At 44.2% G+C, this 18,741-nt stretch overlaps 9 protein-coding genes across 9 annotated transcripts; 4 read left to right on the forward strand and 5 right to left on the reverse strand.

Moving 5' to 3' along the window:
• Positions 1-213: 213 nt before the first annotated feature.
• On the forward strand, positions 214-1,338 carry BAT1 (branched-chain-amino-acid transaminase BAT1; the record flags this gene model as incomplete). Its single annotated transcript, XM_022822117.1, has 1 exon — positions 214-1,338. The coding sequence occupies one exon, from the start codon at positions 214-216 to the stop codon at positions 1,336-1,338; it is 1,125 nt and encodes a 374-aa protein (XP_022674027.1).
• Positions 1,339-1,629: 291 nt separating this feature from the next.
• Positions 1,630-3,588, forward strand: KLMA_10515 (GAL4 domain-containing family protein; the record flags this gene model as incomplete). The annotated part of the gene is made up of 1 exon (XM_022822128.1): positions 1,630-3,588. One exon carries the CDS (start codon positions 1,630-1,632, stop codon positions 3,586-3,588), a length of 1,959 nt encoding a protein of 652 aa, XP_022674028.1.
• A 314-nt stretch (positions 3,589-3,902) lies between these two features.
• On the reverse strand, positions 3,903-5,429 carry PGU1 (endo-polygalacturonase; the record flags this gene model as incomplete). Its single annotated transcript, XM_022822140.1, has 2 exons — positions 3,903-5,076; positions 5,419-5,429. The coding sequence occupies 2 exons, from the start codon at positions 5,427-5,429 to the stop codon at positions 3,903-3,905; spliced, it is 1,185 nt and encodes a 394-aa protein (XP_022674029.1).
• Positions 5,430-6,017: 588 nt separating this feature from the next.
• Positions 6,018-6,707, reverse strand: KLMA_10517 (uncharacterized protein conserved in bacteria; the record flags this gene model as incomplete). Its single annotated transcript, XM_022822151.1, has 1 exon — positions 6,018-6,707. The coding sequence occupies one exon, from the start codon at positions 6,705-6,707 to the stop codon at positions 6,018-6,020; it is 690 nt and encodes a 229-aa protein (XP_022674030.1).
• Positions 6,708-7,261: 554 nt separating this feature from the next.
• On the reverse strand, positions 7,262-8,932 carry SUC2 (beta-fructofuranosidase SUC2; the record flags this gene model as incomplete). The annotated part of the gene is made up of 1 exon (XM_022822162.1): positions 7,262-8,932. One exon carries the CDS (start codon positions 8,930-8,932, stop codon positions 7,262-7,264), a length of 1,671 nt encoding a protein of 556 aa, XP_022674031.1.
• A 1,698-nt stretch (positions 8,933-10,630) lies between these two features.
• Positions 10,631-12,448, reverse strand: ARN1 (ARN family MFS transporter; the record flags this gene model as incomplete). Its single annotated transcript, XM_022822173.1, has 1 exon — positions 10,631-12,448. The coding sequence occupies one exon, from the start codon at positions 12,446-12,448 to the stop codon at positions 10,631-10,633; it is 1,818 nt and encodes a 605-aa protein (XP_022674032.1).
• A 762-nt stretch (positions 12,449-13,210) lies between these two features.
• On the forward strand, positions 13,211-13,933 carry KLMA_10520 (uncharacterized protein; the record flags this gene model as incomplete). Its single annotated transcript, XM_022822184.1, has 1 exon — positions 13,211-13,933. One exon carries the CDS (start codon positions 13,211-13,213, stop codon positions 13,931-13,933), a length of 723 nt encoding a protein of 240 aa, XP_022674033.1.
• Positions 13,934-16,044: 2,111 nt separating this feature from the next.
• On the reverse strand, positions 16,045-16,581 carry FMP23 (Fmp23p; the record flags this gene model as incomplete). Its single annotated transcript, XM_022822187.1, has 1 exon — positions 16,045-16,581. One exon carries the CDS (start codon positions 16,579-16,581, stop codon positions 16,045-16,047), a length of 537 nt encoding a protein of 178 aa, XP_022674034.1.
• A 1,094-nt stretch (positions 16,582-17,675) lies between these two features.
• Positions 17,676-18,734, forward strand: ZTA1 (NADPH:quinone reductase; the record flags this gene model as incomplete). The annotated part of the gene is made up of 1 exon (XM_022822188.1): positions 17,676-18,734. One exon carries the CDS (start codon positions 17,676-17,678, stop codon positions 18,732-18,734), a length of 1,059 nt encoding a protein of 352 aa, XP_022674035.1.
• Between the last annotated feature and the right edge of the window lie 7 nt (positions 18,735-18,741).

Raw genomic sequence — 18,741 nt, forward strand, 5'->3', positions numbered from 1 at the left:
CCACTGAGTCATTCTCTCTTCGGACCTATAAAAATTTGGTGAAAAGTTTTAAAGGTTTAATCGTGAACTTTGCACTATTGCGAAAGAACCCACAGTTATAGAGTATAGATTATTAAAAGGTTTTTGCAATTAGAAGGTATGAAGAGCGTTTTCGGAGGTCTAAGCAAGGGCCAAAGGTTGTTGAACGTAGGGATCGGAAGATATAGCAGAGCGATGAGTTCATTGGATGCGTCAAAAGTGAAAATTACGAAGGTTTCTGAGCCATCGAAACCTCGTCCAAACGATGAATTGGTATTTGGTCAGACGTTTACAGACCATATGATGACTGTTGAGTGGACAGCCAAGGACGGATGGGGCGTTCCTGAGATTAAGCCATACGGGAACCTCTCTTTGGACCCATCTGCGTGTGTTTTCCACTATGGGTTCGAGTTGTTTGAAGGTTTGAAGGCATACAGAACGCCGGACAACAAGATCAGCATGTTCCGTGCAGACAAGAACATGGAGCGTATGAACAAGTCGGCGGCCAGAATCTGTTTGCCAACGTTTGATGGGGAGGAGTTGATCAAGTTGATTGGTAAGTTGATCGAGCAGGACAAGTACTTGGTTCCCGAGGGCCAGGGCTACTCGTTGTACATCAGACCTACGATGATTGGTACTACGAACGGTCTAGGTGTTGGTACGCCTGACAGAGCGTTGTTGTATGTGATCACTTCGCCAGTGGGGCCATACTACAAGACTGGGTTCAAGGCTGTGAGATTGGAGGCCACGGACTATGCGACCAGAGCTTGGCCCGGTGGTGTGGGTGACAAGAAGCTTGGTGCGAACTATGCGCCATGCGTGTTGCCCCAGCTCGAGGCAGCCAAGCGTGGCTACCAGCAGAACTTGTGGTTGTTCGGTGAGGAGAAGAACATCACGGAAGTCGGTACGATGAACGTTTTCTTTGTGTTCAAGGACTCTGCCACGGGCAAGAAGGAGCTTGTGACCGCTCCATTGGACGGTACCATTCTTGAAGGTGTGACCAGAGACTCGATCTTGCAGTTGTGCAGAAAGAACTTGGACCCTGAGGAATGGGTTGTGTCGGAGCGTTACTACAGCATCTTCGAAGTGGAGGAGAGAGCAGCCAAGGGCGAGTTGGTCGAGGCGTTCGGGTCTGGTACTGCTGCTGTTGTGTCTCCAATCAAGGAGATCGGCTGGAGGGGCAACGACATCAACGTCCCATTGCTTCCTGGCGAGCAATCCGGTCAATTGACGAAGCAGGTCGCCTCCTGGATCGCTGACATCCAGTACGGCAGAAAGGAGTACAACAACTGGTCCCGTATTGTTGCTGATTTGAACTGAGCTAGTCAGCCAAGTACATACATAACGATATTATCATTATCTGTATACATATATACGTAATAAAGGACCCTCCCGTCTCTTTCCATGCCTCTCTTCTCCCTTCTTAGTCATACACAAGCCCAATGTTGCTGACTCTTTACTATATATATATATATATCCATAATTAATCATTATCAATGTCTAACTTATCCATATCTCCTTTACCAACAACGACAATAAAAATAGAGGGACTCACAGGGCCAAAAAGGACTACGAGGACCCGTAGATGACTGAAAGCACTGTGTTTACGCTATGAAGAAAGTGGTGAGATCGTATAACGGGTGCCAGAAGTGCAGGAGTTTGAAGAAGAAGTGCAGCGAAGAGAAACCGCAATGTAGCAACTGCAAGAAGCAAGGGTACGATTGCAGCTACGTGAGGCCTTTGAAATGGGGCGGTCGTCCGTTCAAGGACAAACGAGTTACCAAGATGATGCGGTTTGAACACACGTACGTGGTGGAGGGAATATGTGCTGTGGATCTCAAGGCAGCTACTGGGAAGAACAGTTCTGGAACAGCATCTGACTCAAAGGTTGCGAAGAAGAACAAGAAGAAGAAGAATAGCCGTGCGGAAATGGGTGCTCAGCAGATGCTCTTGCAGATGCCCCTGCAGCAGCAGCAGCAGCAGCAGCAGCAGCAACAGCAGACTTCCTTCCCAGAAGCAAAGATTGTGGAATATCTGCCCCAGGTGGACGTAGAAGTGAAAGTCGACGTTGATGAGAATAGCATCAACATCGATCCCAGTGTAGGCGGCGAGTCGTTCTCGCCGTTATCAGCTCTATTTGACAACAGCAACACCGAAAGAAGCCCCACGGCTCTGGATACAGATCAGCTGGTATTCCAACCGAACGCAGCGAACACAGCCTTTTCCTCTGAAGTTGTGCTGCAGAACCAGCAGTTCATGTCTCCTACTACAAGACTACCAAGCTTTATGATTCCCGATTTGTTGCTTCAATCCCCAGAATTAGCAGAATCGTTTGACTTCTTCTTCAGCCAAACATCGAAGTTGCTCGTCCCAGCTCCAAGTACTACCTACAGCCGTAACCCATTCTTCAACTTTCTACCTAGAATGGCGATGAACAGTTCCGCGTTGATGAATTTACTCTTAGTCTTTGGAGCTAACCATAAACACAAGATCATGCACTCGCAAGGGTTCTATACTGATGGCAACAGCTCGTTGGTAGCGAATGACTTGTTGACAAACACTTTCACCAGTTTGCTAACGCAACTAACAGACTTTGACACTAGAAATAGCGATTCAACGCTCGCTACCATTTTGCTATTGGCAGCTTTCGATATATTCTTTGGTGATAAGAAGCAGAAATGGCGTACACATGTGTACGGGGCCAGAAAAATCATGAAGGAAAGGCTTTCAAATGGGACTGGTGCCCTCACCCTTTCGGACCATAGTGCAGATTTCCGGCAAGAACATTTCCTTTTGAGATGGTTCGCGTACACCGATATTATTTCCTCGTTGTCGTCAACTAACTCGATTAATAACATTCACAAGCTCTCGTCTCTCAAATACGAGATGGAAACAAACGTGGAGGATAGTTTGATGCAGAAGATGATTCGACTAGAGGATATTGAGTACTTTACCGGGATGGAGGTATCCTGTTTGTGGATGTTGGCAGAGGTTTCTCGTTTGGTGAACGAGAAGGAGACAGACGAGACCACCGTCTTCCCACAGGTATTGGTATTGAAGGCCCTAGAACTTGACCACAAGATGACAACTTATTTAAAGAAAACAGAACTCAAAAGAGATGAGGTCTATCAAACCTACTACTTATCAAAAACAGACGCAGTCATGGCAGAAAGGTACGAGGTTTACAGAATTCTTCGGGGCACAAACCAGATATTTACGCTAACTGGGGTACTACAACTAAAACGAAGGGTATTGGGTATCTCGCCCAGCAGCCCTATCATAATAGAATTACTAAAAGAAATAACAAAACTTATAGAAAATTGCATAGCGTTTGAATCTTCCGCAGAGACATGTATCATTTTCTGTATCTTCAGCTGTGGATGTGAGCTGATGGATCCAGAATTGTACGAATACAGGTTGTTGTATCAGCAGCACTTGACATCTTTGGTTCGTAAGGGTGTCACCAGTGCAAAACAAGCGCAAAATATTATGGAAGAATGCTGGCTATCTGGGAAGCAATGGTGGGACCTCTTCAAAGAGAAGAACATGGATATTACGTTCGCGCTCTAAACGATACCCCCTAAGTTTAATCTTTCCCTCCAATTAAACATCAATAATGAGAGTAGAATGCCCCCCTCGTACGTATATATTCATCAAGCATGTATTGGTTCACTACAAAAAATATTCTAAACACAAAGCTATATTTCCATAAGAACAAAAACAATAGAAAAGAAAGAAAGAAAACCAACTATCATACTCTCAGAATATATTCAAAGGAAGTCCCCGAGGTATCGAAATGGATCAACCATTTAGAACCGCATTGAAGACTTCCCTTATCTTCTTCACGTTAATAAAAAAAAAAAAAAAAAAAGAGAGAGAGACGCTTAACAGGAAGCTCCGCTACCAGATGGAATACCAGTACATGAACCGAAAGAAGAACCACCAGTGATATCAACATCCTTCCAAGTCCACTTAGAAGCACCAGCAACCAAGATCTTGACTCTGTAAGCGGAAGAGTCAACTGAACCAGTCAAACCATCGACTTCGAAGTTGGTGATTGGGACCTTGCTACCTGGGGTACCGGTGGTGGATCCACTGCTGTAATCAGTTTCAACAACAATACCGAACTTTCTGATGCCGGAGATAGTGTTGGACAAGAAGTGCACGTTGTTAACGGAACCAGTGGCCTTTTGAATGGTCTTAATTCTCAAACCGTTGTCAGAGTTGACAATTTGGTTGTTCTCGAAGTAAACGGTGTCAACCACATTGTTTGAGCGAAGACCGACTGAACCAATGGAAGCACCATGACCACCAGAACAGTAGTTGTTCTTGAAGTAGACACCGGTACCGGAGTTGACGGCGATACAGTCGTCTTGGTTGTAGACATGACAGTTTTCAATGGTGACGTTGTTAACGTTACCAACATCGAAACCATCAGTGTTGTGACCCAAGCTGTCCTTGTCACCATCACTGTTGTCAATGGTGACATCGTGAATCACAGTGTCACTACAAGAGTTCACTGAGATAGCTTGAATTGGGGTATTCTTGATTTGCAACCCACCGACATCTGAGTTGCCAGTCAATTTCAAGCTCATGAACTTAGGCTTCACCTTTTTACCACTGTCACCCTTCCCGTCCCACCAACGTGCACCATCACCATCTAACAAGTGGCCAGACTTACCCACCACCTTGATGTTCTTACCGGAGATGGAGACCAATGGACCCACCCATTCATCGTAATCAAAGGTAACCTGCCCGACGAAATTAACTGTCGCACCGTCTTGCAAGCCTGTCAAGTCCAAGGTCTTACCAGCTGGGACTTCAACGTTGTTGACAGTGACCGTGGCACAGTTGGACAATCCACCTCCTGCTGTCTTCCCACTCAAGGTACAACTGTCTCTCTTTTCCAATGGAGAAGCTTCAGCTAATAATGCACTAGCTGCTGCGATTAATAAGGTGTTGCTGAATAACATTTTTTTTTTTTTGGTTTCTGAGCTTACTTTCTGTTGCTGTTGTTTGTTGGTATCGTTATTGTCGTTACTGTTGTCGTTGCTGCTACTACTGTTGTAGTAGTTAGTATTGTTCGATATTGAAGTTGATACTACTGTTATGTGATATTCTTGAGAGATAAGAAGAAGATTATGAGTTACTTACTGGTCCTGATTCACAAGAGAGTGGTTTATCCTTCACTCTTTTATAGTTTTTTTTTCTGTAGCTGCTACGGTAGATGGTTATTTAGCATAGTGTGTGAGCTCTGGAGCCCACGTTTGAGATCCTGTCTAATCGGTATGGTGGCTGGTCGTTCGGCGATGTCAATAACAAGAATATGAATAATAATAATAATAATAATAATAATAATAGTAAAACTAAGAATAATAATAATGGTTTCGAACGACTTACTCTACATGCATATCCTCAGAAGTTGCCTTAATTCTAAGTTTATACTACTGCAAAATCTGGCTAATTGTGCATGAAAACTGTAAGAAGCGAAACGGCTGCTGCAGGTTAACCGTTCCCGGGTTTTGTACGCAGTAATGATAGGATAATTAATATCTGGTTCGAGGTTTTTTTTTCCTGCGGAAAAACAATTCCGGATTATAAGGTGAGCATACCCATTCAGTTGGAGCCCACCATTGCTGTTTGATATCTATCATTAACCAAATTACATTCCAAGTTGCCTTTGAGATTTGTTGTTGCCTTTTGCCTTTACAGTGGTTGCCTGCAGCATTATTAGAACACTTGAGATCGGCGATACCCATTATAGAAAAGATGGATTGAGGTGGAATAGTTTCAAATGGGGGAGGAAAGCAATTTAATTTGCTATTGGTAAAGTATGCATGCATGCATGCAGTATCCCTTACCATGCCATGGCATGAAATGGCATGGCAAGGCATGTCTCTCCGCCGCCCCCTTCCCTTCCCCTCCCCTTTACGTCTAACATTTCACATTTATTTCGTTTCGTTTAGTTTCTACTAGCTACCATCCATACTACCTACTTACTACATAGAAAGTTTAGCTACGGTGTGGAAATAAAACATGTCGTCGAAGGTCACAAATTCGGGTGCCGCAAGTTTAATAATCGGGCAGGCCTCTGCCAAGGACTTATGCAATTCATTAATGGTCTTGGTGAGTTCTTGCGTCTCGGCGATGGTTAATTCTTCGTTTATGTATGCAAGGGTTATATGAAACCGGATCGAATCGTGTGATGGGTCAATTAGGCCAGTCAGGCTTGAAACGTTGTCTCTAAATTGCTTAATTTTTGTCTCTTGCGAGTCCGTAGAAGGCTCCATAACCACGTTTATCGATCTTGGTTTGTCCAATTGCATCGACATAGCAGGCTTGTACACCTGTAATTCGAGTTCGGAATCGGCAGAGCCCGCAGTGGCCGCATTCTCGGACGTTAGAATGTTGGTCAGATGTGATGTACACCGCAGCATGCTTGTGTCCGGATCGATTCCTTTGGGCCAGTGGCCCTCAGAACGATCGTGTTCGTGGCAGCAATTCATGATCGTAACGTGGTAGCTTGAAGGAGGAAGTAGGGTGATCTTGTCGTAGAAGGAAAGTCGTTTCGCAAAACGGTAGAAGTCCAACAATTTGTTGAAGAATTCGGTTTGTTGAGGAATATGGCATATGATGGTGTTGCCGTGAAATTCTTTTACCACACCGTCATCGTCAAATTTGAAACTCATTTTCTTACTGAGTGCAATTGGTATGTCTATAATCAGTCTAGACCCAAATCGAATGACCTTTCTTGGCTGCCTTTGCACTCGAGCGATCTTTCTTTCGTACTGTTATTAGCTGTTGTGTTGATCTTTTTCTTATTTCTGGTGATGATGATCTTTTCAATTGTTTGATGTTAAAGGTTTCGAGAATTAGTTTCAGATGCGAAAATGAGTTCGGAATTCCAGGCCACTAATTGAAAGGAAAAGGGAAACGGAAAGGGAAAGCGACCGGCACATGATAAAGATATAGTGCCAGGACAGCTGGTTTAAAGGGCACTTTTCTAAGGTTAGAATAGAAATTTTTTAAAAAAAAAAGAAAATACGTACACTTATATAAAATGTCGCTGTGACCAGGCAAAGCTAAAAGGGTATATAGAGTAAGTGACGTGTAAGATTTAAGAAAGTTAAGAAGATGATGATTTCATAGCATCATTTAATCATATCATATCGTAAGAAGAGAAGGACTGATTGTTTTTTTTTTTTGGATTTTTTTTTGTCGTTAGTAAAGTAAGCAGATCAGATCAAACGTTAAATTGGGTAACGTTAAATGAGTTAATGGTGTAAGCCTTGTCGTATGGTGACTTGATGTCAATTTCACCAATGACGTTGTTGGTAGAGAAGAAGAAAGTGTTGGTGGAGACGACGTTACCGTTGTCGAAGTACAATTCGATGATGTTCTTGTCAATGACACCGTAAACGTCGAAGACGTTTGTGGTGTAGTTGGAAACTGGGTTGGTAACTGCCAATTGGTGGTTGAAGAACAAGTTCTCCTTCACGAAAGGAATCTTGGTGTGGCCACGGTCCAAGAAGAAGGCACCACCGTTGGTTTCGTAACCCAATCTCAAGTATTCGTTGTCGTCGTTGTTACCCTTGAAGTACAAGGAAAGATCAGCGAACACGTTGCTCTTGATATCTGGGGAGCCGTTAAACACGTATTCAAGATGGAATTCAAGAGAACCGGATGGGTTGTCTAGCTTGATCTTCTTGCCGTTTTCGGAGGTGACGGTGTAGTTTGTGATGCTGTAAGTGGTACCGTTCTTTCTCAAAGCATCATAGTTCAAGACTGGTTGACTGTTCAAGACGACATCGGCGGAGTTAGGGTTTGTGCTGAAGTCTTTCAATGTGAATTGTCTAACCAAACTCATAGATGAACGCCATGGGTCAGTTGGGGCTTGTTGGGCGTATTGCCAGTTAGAAGCCCATGCGATACCGTAGACGTCCTTCTCGTTTGGAGTGTTGAAGAAAGTTTGTAGTGCGTAGTAGTCCTTACCCATGTCTAGGAATCTGGTTTGATCGTCGATTGGAGTGAAGTGAGTACCGTTGAAGTCACCAACAAAGTATTGGGTAACGGAACCACCCAATGGACCACCAGGGTTGATGGAGACAAACAAGACCCATGCGGAGTCTGGCTTGGAGTCGGAGGAGTTCGAAGAAGAGTCAGCAACACTGTCGTATGGAACCTTAACTAGACCTGGGCATTCGTATTGGGTACCAGTCCAGCCGTGGTGGGTGAAGTTGGATTCCAAGGTCCAGTTTTTCAAGTTTGGAGAAGAGTAGAACAACACAGAGAACACTTGCGATTCAGCAACGGCCATGATCCAACGACCATCTTCGCCGTTCTCGCCCTCGTGCCAGAACACCTTAGGGTCTCTGAAGTTGGAGCTGTTGATGTCCAACACGGCGTTGTCGGAATAGTGTTGGAAGGTGTAACCACCGTCCAACGAGTAACTGATGTGCTGGGCTTGGCTTGGGCCCTTAGACAAAGTCCAGACTGCAACTGCTCTTTGTCTTGGGTCCACAGAGCTGTTGAAGAAACCAGAAGTATTGTTATAATCGATAACCATACTACCACTGAACGCACCAGCGTCGTCGGAACCTGGGCCCAAGGAAGCACCGTAATCTGTCCAAGAAGTCAAATCCTTGGAAACAGCGTGACCCCAGTACAATGGAGTACCCCAGATCGTGGCTGCTGGGTTGTACTGGTAGTACAAATGCCAGTCTTCTTCCTTGGCATCGTACCACAAACCATTTGGATCGTTCATCCAACCATGGGATGGAGTGAAATGCACAGAAGGTCTGTTCAAACTGAAAGTGGTGTTAGTGATGGCCTTGCTGTCACCATCTCTCTTGTAATTGATAACTGAAGCACTGACTCCTGCCAATGGAAGCAAGAGGGAGTATGCTAACTTCATATCTAACAAAAAAAAAATTAAATGTGTCACTTATGGGATTCGAATGGAAGATCTTCACAAACTCTCTTTTTTTTTTTTTCTTTCTCTATGGCAATGGAAAAAAAAAATAAAAAACGAAATATAACCGTTACACACAGTAGTAATTCTTCCTTACCCCGGATTTAATTGCTGATTAGGGGAAGGAAAGAGAGAGATAGAATAGAAGAATAAAGGATGAGTTACAACTGGCAAACACGATTCAAGGGAGACTTTGAGATCTCGAGATACGCTTTTTATATGTGAATTTTTTTGTTTTTTCAAACTCCTTCTCATGAAGATGGATTTTGGAGCAGCGGCGCACGGCCGGATTAACACAGGAAAAGTTTTTCCTTCGAAACCCTCTTTTCCTGCAGTCAGGCAGTCAGTCAGGCAGGCAGGCAGGCAGGCAGGCAGCCAGTCAGTCGTACCTCCGCCATGGCTCAAACCCACGGCGTGGGTGATGAGTAGGTGCGGCAGACACCCCAGGAAAAATGCACACAGAACCGCACCGCAGAACAATTACGAATTCGCCAGAAACAAGCGCTCCAATAAATTGTGTGTGTGATGATTCCCACAGAAACGCCGGATGACAAAAGTGGTGATACTTTCACGCACTAATTGACTCAACTCAACCCAACTAACTCAACATCAACATCATTTTTTTCCATCCCCAGTGCCAACTACAACCGGATACCTGGGGTAACAACGCCCCATTTCGGTTTGAGAATTCAGAGCACAAGAATGTGGAATCCCCAGCTCTAGCAAATGTCAGGTGGAGACGAGCAGATTTGTTACCATTCGTTACCAATTGTTAGTATTACTTTGCCTTCAACCGTTCTTTCCCCTGTGGGAGTGCCTAGGCTTACCTTGGGATTGCCTAGACGGAGACGCCTGTGATTCCTGAGTTATCCCGTTCCCGTGGCTACCCCAAGTTTAATTCTAATTCCAATTCCAATTCTGATTCCAGCGTGCAACTTGCAACTTGTAACTTGCAGTGGTAACCCCATCTGTGCGCGCTCGTCTGTGTATTTTTCCCTTTTTTTTCCGGCAGCCCCGCCGGCCCTTGTGTGTATAATTTAGCGTTTTTGTGTTTGTGTTTGTGTTTTTTTTTTTTTTTTTTGCTCCTTCTTCTCTTGTCGTTTTTGTGTCTGTTTACCTTTTCGGAATTGAGGCGTTTCTTTTTAGCGAATTCCGGTCTGTAGCGGAGGGCTGCGGGTTTTCTGGGGATATGCAGTTGCAGCTGGCATCTGGTACGTATTGTTGGTGTGTTACGTAGTTTTTCCGGTGGTGGGCGAGGCCTCCACACACCTGGAAGTTGAGTCGCCTCGCCTCGAGTCTCCACTTCTTCTCGTCTCTTCTCTTCTCCCCTCCCCTCCCCCTTTTCCACCCCAGTTGCGTGACTCTGGAGAATGTGTGTGGGTGACTTGACAGGAAGCCCATCAACCAGTCAACAGTCAACCTACGGCGGACGGATTTTTCCCTCGGAAAAACCACCTGATGCGACAATCATTGCTCTGAAACGACCCACTCAAAGGCCCGCAGCGTACGTAATTTCCCTCTGTTGTTGAAAATCACATCAACAAAAAGCTGGGGTACGACAGTGAAGGAAAGGAAAGAAAAAAAAAAAAAAGCGTATAGCATTGCATAGTATTGCATAGTATAGTATGTAATATTCAATTTCTACTTGGTAAGCCTGTTCCACTTGGAACTGATCCAATTGCTCACTGGGTCGTCGTGCTCGACGTCGATGTACTCGCCCTCCTTGATGTTTTCATGCGCAACAGAATCCGTAAGCGGTGGGTCCCTTAGGCACAGCGACAGCACGAATAGCGGCACAGTGAAAATCAACGCTACTAGCACCTCGTACTTCTGCACGTATCTGTAGGCTTGCACAACGCTCTGTCTTATCGGGCTGTCCCATGGGTACAGCGCGACGTAGGTCAATGGGGCGCCGTAGAACTTTGCAGCTAGCTCTGCGTCACCACCAAGGTGTTTCAAAAGCTGCTTGTACAGCAATTGAGTCCAGATGGCACCGGAAACGGATGAACCCACGGCCGAACCAATTCTGTACATGGTGTAGCTGAGCGCAGTGACAGTGGCCATGTGTTCATGCGAGGTGACAGACTGGATGGAAACTGTTACCGGATACGTGAACATAGTTGTTCCGATGCCCCAGACGACCAAAGCCCCAATTATCCCGTTGTCGGAATGTTGGCCGGATCTGAAGTGGAATAGAATTCCCATTGCGACCATCCATAGCGAGCAGCCGAGGATGATGTAAGGCTTGAGCCTGGTGACTCGTGTGACGAATAGCGCGAAGAAAGGCGAGAACACCGTCGAAGTGAAGGTGCTGATGCTCGTGATTCTCGTGGCCGCCTTGTTCGATTGGTCCACTGCAACAATCAAGATTGTGAAGAGGTAGCCCGCAGCCATCGTGAAGATGAAGTTGACCAAAAATGAAATCGCCAACGCGGCCCAGATCCCACGGTCCTTCAATAGCTTGAACGGAGCCACGGGCTCAACTGCAAAGCGGGATTCCCACACTATAAAGAATGGGATCAACACAAACCCAACGACAAAGGGAGCAATGATGTGCGCTTGTCTCCATTTGGAAGAAGTTCCGCCAGCTAGCGTCAAGGGAACCAAGATGCACCCCAGAATCACAATCATCAAAATTACTCCAACAACGTCTAGTTTCCAAAATAATTCCACCAGCGTGCTCTTGAGCCCGTGCTTTTGGTAGAAAGTCTGCTCTTGGCTCAGCTCTTTCCACGCAGCAGTCTTTCTCGCACGCATCCTCATGTGAATCATGCATGTGATCAAGGGCAAGCAACTTAGCGGGAAAATGAACGCCCACATCGCAATGGCCCACGACCAATGCTTCTGGGGCTTCACACTAGCAACAATGTCACCAGAGATCCATGTGTTGATGATGAAGGGCCATGCTGGAACAAAAGAGTAGAACAACCTCCATCTCAATGAGGAAAAGTCCGACAAAATCAATAGCACAATCAAAATCACACCAACATACCCAATGTTATAGAAAACCGCACCAGCGGCGTACCGCTGCACATCGTACGCCTGAGACTCGATGATCGTCCCCACCACATAAAACATTATCGCAGTGCAAAATAGCGTAAACCTACCATAAACGTCAGATAATCTAGCATACACAATCTGAGCTGCCGCTCCCATGACAGCGTTGATCACACCAACAGTAGAAAGCAACGAATGTGTAGAATACGAATTCGTCGCATATGTCGTATAGAAACTACGCAATGTGCTGTCCAAACCATACCCATAACCGCATAAGAAAGCAGAAAGCAAAAGAACAAACCTCCATTGCCAGGAACTGTACTGTTCGGCCAGAATTTCAGTCTTTCTAATAACTATAGACTTGCTCGACTTGAAGCTATCTTTCTCTACATGCTTCTCATCGATGATGACATTATTGCCCTTGTCCTTAAAGGCAATGTCACCGTTGTCGCTGGACGTCATCCTTCCTTCCTTTCTTTCTTTCTTTCCTGCTGGGCTTGAAGAAATCTTGTCTTATCGAGATATAAATGACAAATAAGAAGCGTGCCAAAAAGGGTCCTACTCTTACTTCTTACCTCGCATAGTTACAAGAGCTACTCAACAGGTTGCTTACATTTATATAGTAGTTAATCGCATCGTGCCAGTTCCTTCACTTGGGATTCTTCACTTGGGATCCTACACTTGGGATCCTACACTTTACACATAGGGACTGAACTGGGTGTATTCGAACCAAAAAAACCAGGTGTGCATATGTGCTCGAAAGGCACTGTTTTACCTATCTATATATACGTATATATAAATACCTACATGTATATATACTTCTACGACGTATGTACCTGTGTACCTGTAAAAAGAACAGTTTGAGGCACTTGTGCCTTTTTACGACGGCTGTTCCTGGATTGTATTTGTAATGAATGCTCGCTAGCTGTCCCATTGTTCTCCATTGGTGATGATTACTAAAAACATCAACACTTTTTTTTTTTTTTTTTTTTAAAGCTTAAAGGTTTAGGTTGTAGTAAGGTTTGTAGATCTTAGATAAAGTACCTCGATTAAGTGACAAACCGGGTTTAGTGTGAGTCATTTAGCTGTGGCTGTCTGTAGCTATATAAAATGAGGTGAGCTTGTAAGAGTTGTGTAGAAGTAGTAGTATATGGTGATGAATGTGGGGGAAGGTGGTTTTATGTAGATCCTAAATAGAAACGAAGGACACCCCATAAATTCTGCATGTACATCCCATCGCACCTGGAAGTGACAGAATTAGACCAGCAGGTCGAGCTTATTCGCGAGTACCCATTGGGTACAATGTTCAGCTACAATGGCGGAAAATCCCGCTTGCTGGATTATTTCAAGTCTGGGAAAGAGGATGATGCCATTGATTCGGAGATGTGTGCTACGCATGTTCCGTTCTGCTATGTTGCCGGGAATTCTGGGACGGGGCCTGGGAAGTTGATAGCCCATCTTGCGAGACGTAATCAGCATGTAGAATTGCTCGAACAGTCTCCCAATTGTCTTGTTGTGTTTCAAAGCGTGGACTCTTATGTGTCACCGGAGTATTATCCATTGAAGAAGAAGACTCACAAGTTTGTTCCTACGTGGGATTTTGGGTGTGTACATGTGTATGGGCGGGCAAGAATTATTCGGGATGATCCAGCCTGGTTGCTGGAGATGTTGAATGCGATTACGGACCAAGAGGAGGAGAAGCGTCCTGATGAGGCGAACCGGTGGAAAGTTAGCGAGGCAGAGCCATCGTATTTGGAACGGATGATGAAGGAGGTGGTGGGGATTGAGATCGAGATCAGCAGTATGCAGTGCAAGATGAAGTTCCAGCAGGATCAGCCACCGGTGAACGTCAACGGGGTCCTCGATGGGTATTCCAAGGAGTTGGACGCTGCGAAGGCGCAGGAATTGAGCAAGTTCACTCGGAAACACTATCCAAGGGACTTATAAGAGCCTTTTCACTTGAGTCCCATATATATATATATATATATATTTATTACTTATTTATTCACTTATTTATTCAATCTTAAAGTCAACAAAGCACACGGAACAATCATACGCCCCACACAGGTAATAGAATAGTGTTTTAAAACATTATACAAAAATTATAACGATTAAGAATCACACCTGGAGTTTGTATGTGACATCAAAGCTAAGTAAATGTAAATACTGTCAACGGCGGCGGTCGGTAAGAGAACACGCGCGAAGACACATTCGAACTGCGAAACCTAATCGATAAAAGTATGGTTTGAGTTGATCTTGATGATGATGAGAAAGGGTTTTATAGGTTTGACTATGATATTAAATTTTTTATAACGATATCAAATATAATAAAAACACACACTTCTCTGCTTAGAACTTGCTGAATTGCTTGTTGGCCTTACCGGGAGCAGAAGCAACCTTCAAGACGTTGAATCTAACAGTCTTGGAGATTGGTCTACATTGACCAACGGTAACAATGTCACCAACTTGGACACGGAAAGCTGGGGAGACGTGGACTGGGACGTTCTTGTGTCTCTTTTCGTATCTGTTGTACTTTGGAACGTAGTGCAAGTAGTCTCTTCTGATGACGATGGTACGGTGCATTCTGGTGGAAACAACGGTACCAGTCAAGATCTTACCACGGATGGAAACCAAACCGACAAATGGACACTTCTTGTCAACGTAAGAACCTTCAATAGCGGTCTTTGGGGTCTTGAAACCTAAACCAACGTTCTTATACCATCTCTTGGTCTTTCTGTTGGCCTTGGCCTTTGGGTTGGTGAAGATGTGAGGTTGCTGTAATAGAATAGAAAATAAAATTTGTTAGTACATTGAATCATTGAGGGCGCAGGTCACGAGTCCTACGTAGCGTAGCGTAGTGGATATATCACAACAGATCGGAAATGGTACTTGTCTTAGCCGTTTGTTGTTTATTGTTACTGCTATCATTATTATTATTCGCTACTTCTGCTGTTGCTGGTGCGATGTTGATAAATAAACTCTTTTTGTATGTCTTGCCATGGTTCATTAAATAATGTAGTTTGTCTACCATAGTCTTCCAATAAGTTTTGACACCAGGGTGTTTCTTACCACTAAAATACTCATTCAACTAGATGTTGTGCTCTCATGTTGATTTCCTCCGTTGGCTCGTCTATGGTCTTCTCTAGTTGTGATATATGGTCATTACGCTTTGATATATGTGTTATTCATACCTTTTGGAAAGCTCTTTCAGATTGAACAGTCAATTCAGTGGACATCTTGCTCTTGGTTTCTTGCTCTTCGGATCCAGCTAACACAAATAAGCCAAAAACTGTTATAATATGCACTTATGAGTACGTCAAACACCTATTCTTCAATTAAACCAGGTATGTTAAACCATCAAAACGACTAAAGCCTTGGATGGAATAGTTTCACGATTTCCTGCCAGGGTTGTTGGGAAGGAATTCTGGACCGGATCCTGGGCTGGTGTGGTAAGAGTCCTAGGCTGGGAGCTGAGCCAAAGGGGACGCTGGACCAGAGAATCCCTGCCGAAGGTAAGGCTAGCGCTAGGGTGGTGTAGTGTTACTAGGCGGGGAGGAGAAGCAAAGACTGGCCCAGGCTGGCCTGGGCGAGCGAACTGACTGGAGGAAGGTTGGTGCTACGGTCGCTCTCCCAGGAGGAGGGAACTGTTGCCAGCGGCAGGTCAGCCTAGGTAGGTCTCCACGAACAGCCCCAGCCAGGCCAGGAAGGCGAGGAAGAGGAAGAAAAAATTGGAAAAAATGGAAAATTTCATTCCTTCATTTGGAAATACTTATAAAAGCTTCCAAAAAAGTACCTTCCCTTTGTTTTGTGTTTCAGGTGTATGGGTGTTTCAAAAATAAACAGTCCGTGCGATGTGTGATTGTAAAACAGTATCACGTGGCCAATGATGTTTTTTTGTATAGTACATTGCGCATTATGTAATCCATTGCAACCGTTATATTTTGAGCATTACATACATAAAACAACAACTTAGCTAAGTTACTCATCTACCTACATTAGAATATCTATAAGAGAATGCGGGACAGACACAGCCTTTGCTTGCTTGTAGCTGGTCAGGTCTACGAGGATGCCCTTCTACGCTCGAAATCCTCAAACACAGAGTTGCTCTGCAACATAATATCAAAGATCACACTGTGTCCCCCGTTCAAGCGTAGTGTGTGTCTGACACCTCTACAGAAGTCTAAAAACCTCTCGATAATCATCTTGTCCCCCACAGTGTCACAATACACCATTGGCAACTGTTCTCCGTGCGCCATCAGGTCCGATTTCTGTGTGTAGACGGAGTGTTTGGGAATTACCTGACACTCAATGTACTTTTCAATCTCAAACACCAAGTCATCGGGATTCTCTTCGAAATCCGTGTACTGTTTGTTCAAATGAGGCACTAGAAACTCATCGCGGAACGTTTGAAGCTCGTTATAGTACTTCTCTATAAAATTGGAGTTATCCGGTAGTTGCTTGTATTCGCTTTGCAACGCCTTAAGGCTGGGCTGTCCATAGTTAACCTGTGTAACTGGCGGGATGATGATTCGGTTAGAAACAGACTTCGACGATACTGGTGCGAAAGTTCTGAAGGCTCTAGTAAATTTGATCATATTTTTTCTCCAAGTATTACTTATATGCTGAAAGTGGGGCTGGAAATGCTCTACTGTGTCTATCTACACATTATAGTTTGTGGTTTAAACTGACGTTGTCATCAGGCGGGCTTGCCCTTTATATATCAGTATCTACGGGATCACATATGATTGTGTAAGCAAGTATCGTATATAGTGGGCCCGCTCGGTCCTCTAGATACGCGAGAGCACGATGTGATGTGCGGCATATCACTTGGGTCTTTTTAGGTTTGTTTATCTTTGGCACATCGCACCCTTATCCAAAAGACACCTGGATTTTCCTTTTCTTTTGGTTTCTCCAAGCGTAATAAGTTGCGACACCTTTTTACATGGACACCCAGTATGTATGTTTAAGACTGAGGGAACGGGAGATAAATATGTCAGACCATTTGATTTGGCCAGCATAAGGCTAGTGGGAGGGCCATGTGGTTTTGTTAGCTTTTACATCACATTAATACCGTGTCAATCGCACCCATAACCACGCCCCACACCCCCACATAGATATATGTCTGCGTTGTGTATTCATGTATGTATGTATTATGGATCTCTATTTTGAAGCACGTGATCACATTTTGAACAAGAGAGAAGATGATCAAATTGTGTATATACAATACACACTGTTAGCACCTCTCGACCTGTCATCCTGTCGATGACACGACGATCTGTCTTGCTGGGGTTTCCTTACGAGTTTACCTCTTAAAAATCTTTACTTGGGAACATACTCCCCTATTGTCTCAGATTACTAATGGTACTGTACTGTTTGCAAATACAACCATTAAATTGGAGGAAATAGATCCGAATGACAAGAGATCCGGAGGGCATAGTTTGGCAATGGCTTGGCAATGGCTTCTATAGACCTCCCTTGACTCCAATTGGCTTGTCTTGACCACAATTGAGGCCTTTACTTTTCGGATCGTAGTCTTACATTTGCTCATCTCATCACATAATTATATAAAGGGTACAGACTTGTAGATTTATCCATGACTACAACAACTGAACAAGAAAGAAAAAAAGATATTAGCTTGTGTGCACAGCTGTTGGTAAAGGGTTTGTTTGTATTCCTTTATGAGTTCTAAATGGCATCTCTAGCTCGTCTAGCTAATCGTCTAAGTCTAAGAACCATGTCTAGTAGTGCTATCCCAAGTGTTCAAAAAGTCGTTCTAATCAGGGAAACTGGTGGTCCAGAAGTTATCCGCTACGAGGAAGATTTCCCAGTTCCAAAGATCAGTGAGAACGAGTTGTTGATCAAGAATTCCTACGCAGGTGTCAATTTCATCGAGGCTTATTTCCGTAAAGGTATATATCCATCCGAAAAGCCGTATGTTTTGGGAAGAGAAGCAGTAGGTACAGTCGTTGCCAAAGGTGAAAAGAGCGGAGACAAGTTTGAGATTGGAGACAAAGTTGCATATCTGTCCCCTGGCACTTTTGCTCAGTATACCAAGTATCCAAGCAATGGGAAGATTATTAAATTACCTCAAGATATCTCCAAGGAGAAATTAATCACTACAGCAGCATCGCTAGTCCAGGGTCTAACTGCTCTAACTTTCATCGACGAAGCATACAGTGTCAAGAAAGGAGATTACATCCTTGTGTATGCTGCAGCAGGTGGTGTTGGATTGATTTTGGACCAATTGTTGAAGAAGAGAGGTGCACGCACTATTGCTGTGGCTTCTACTGATGAAAAATTGCAATTGGCTAAGGAATACGGTGCCGAATTTCTAATCAATTCTTCCAAGGAAGATATAGTCGAAAGGGTGAATGAAATTACCAATGGACAAGGGGTTGAAGCTGCCTTTGATTCAGTTGGTAAGGACACTTTCGAAACCACTCTCCAGGCTTTAAAGAGAAAGGGTACTTTTGTGTCATACGGTAACGCTTCAGGTCCTGTTCCTCCTGTTCCTCTTAACAAATTGGTCCCTAAAAATATAAAGCTTGTGAGACCACAGGTTTTCGGCTATATTACGGCAGATGATGAATGGGAGCACTACTCTAGCGAACTCGTTAGATTGATTGACTCTGGAGAATTGAAGATTAAAGTGTTTAAAGTGTATCCTTTGAAAGACTACAGGCAGGCAACTGAAGAACTAGAAGGGAGAAAGACAACAGGTAAACTTGTCCTAGAGATTCCAGAATGAGATGGCA

Source organism: Kluyveromyces marxianus, chromosome 1 (genome assembly GCF_001417885.1).
Source record: "Kluyveromyces marxianus DMKU3-1042 DNA, complete genome, chromosome 1".
In the NCBI taxonomy this organism is placed as follows: Eukaryota; Fungi; Ascomycota; class Saccharomycetes; order Saccharomycetales; family Saccharomycetaceae; genus Kluyveromyces; species Kluyveromyces marxianus.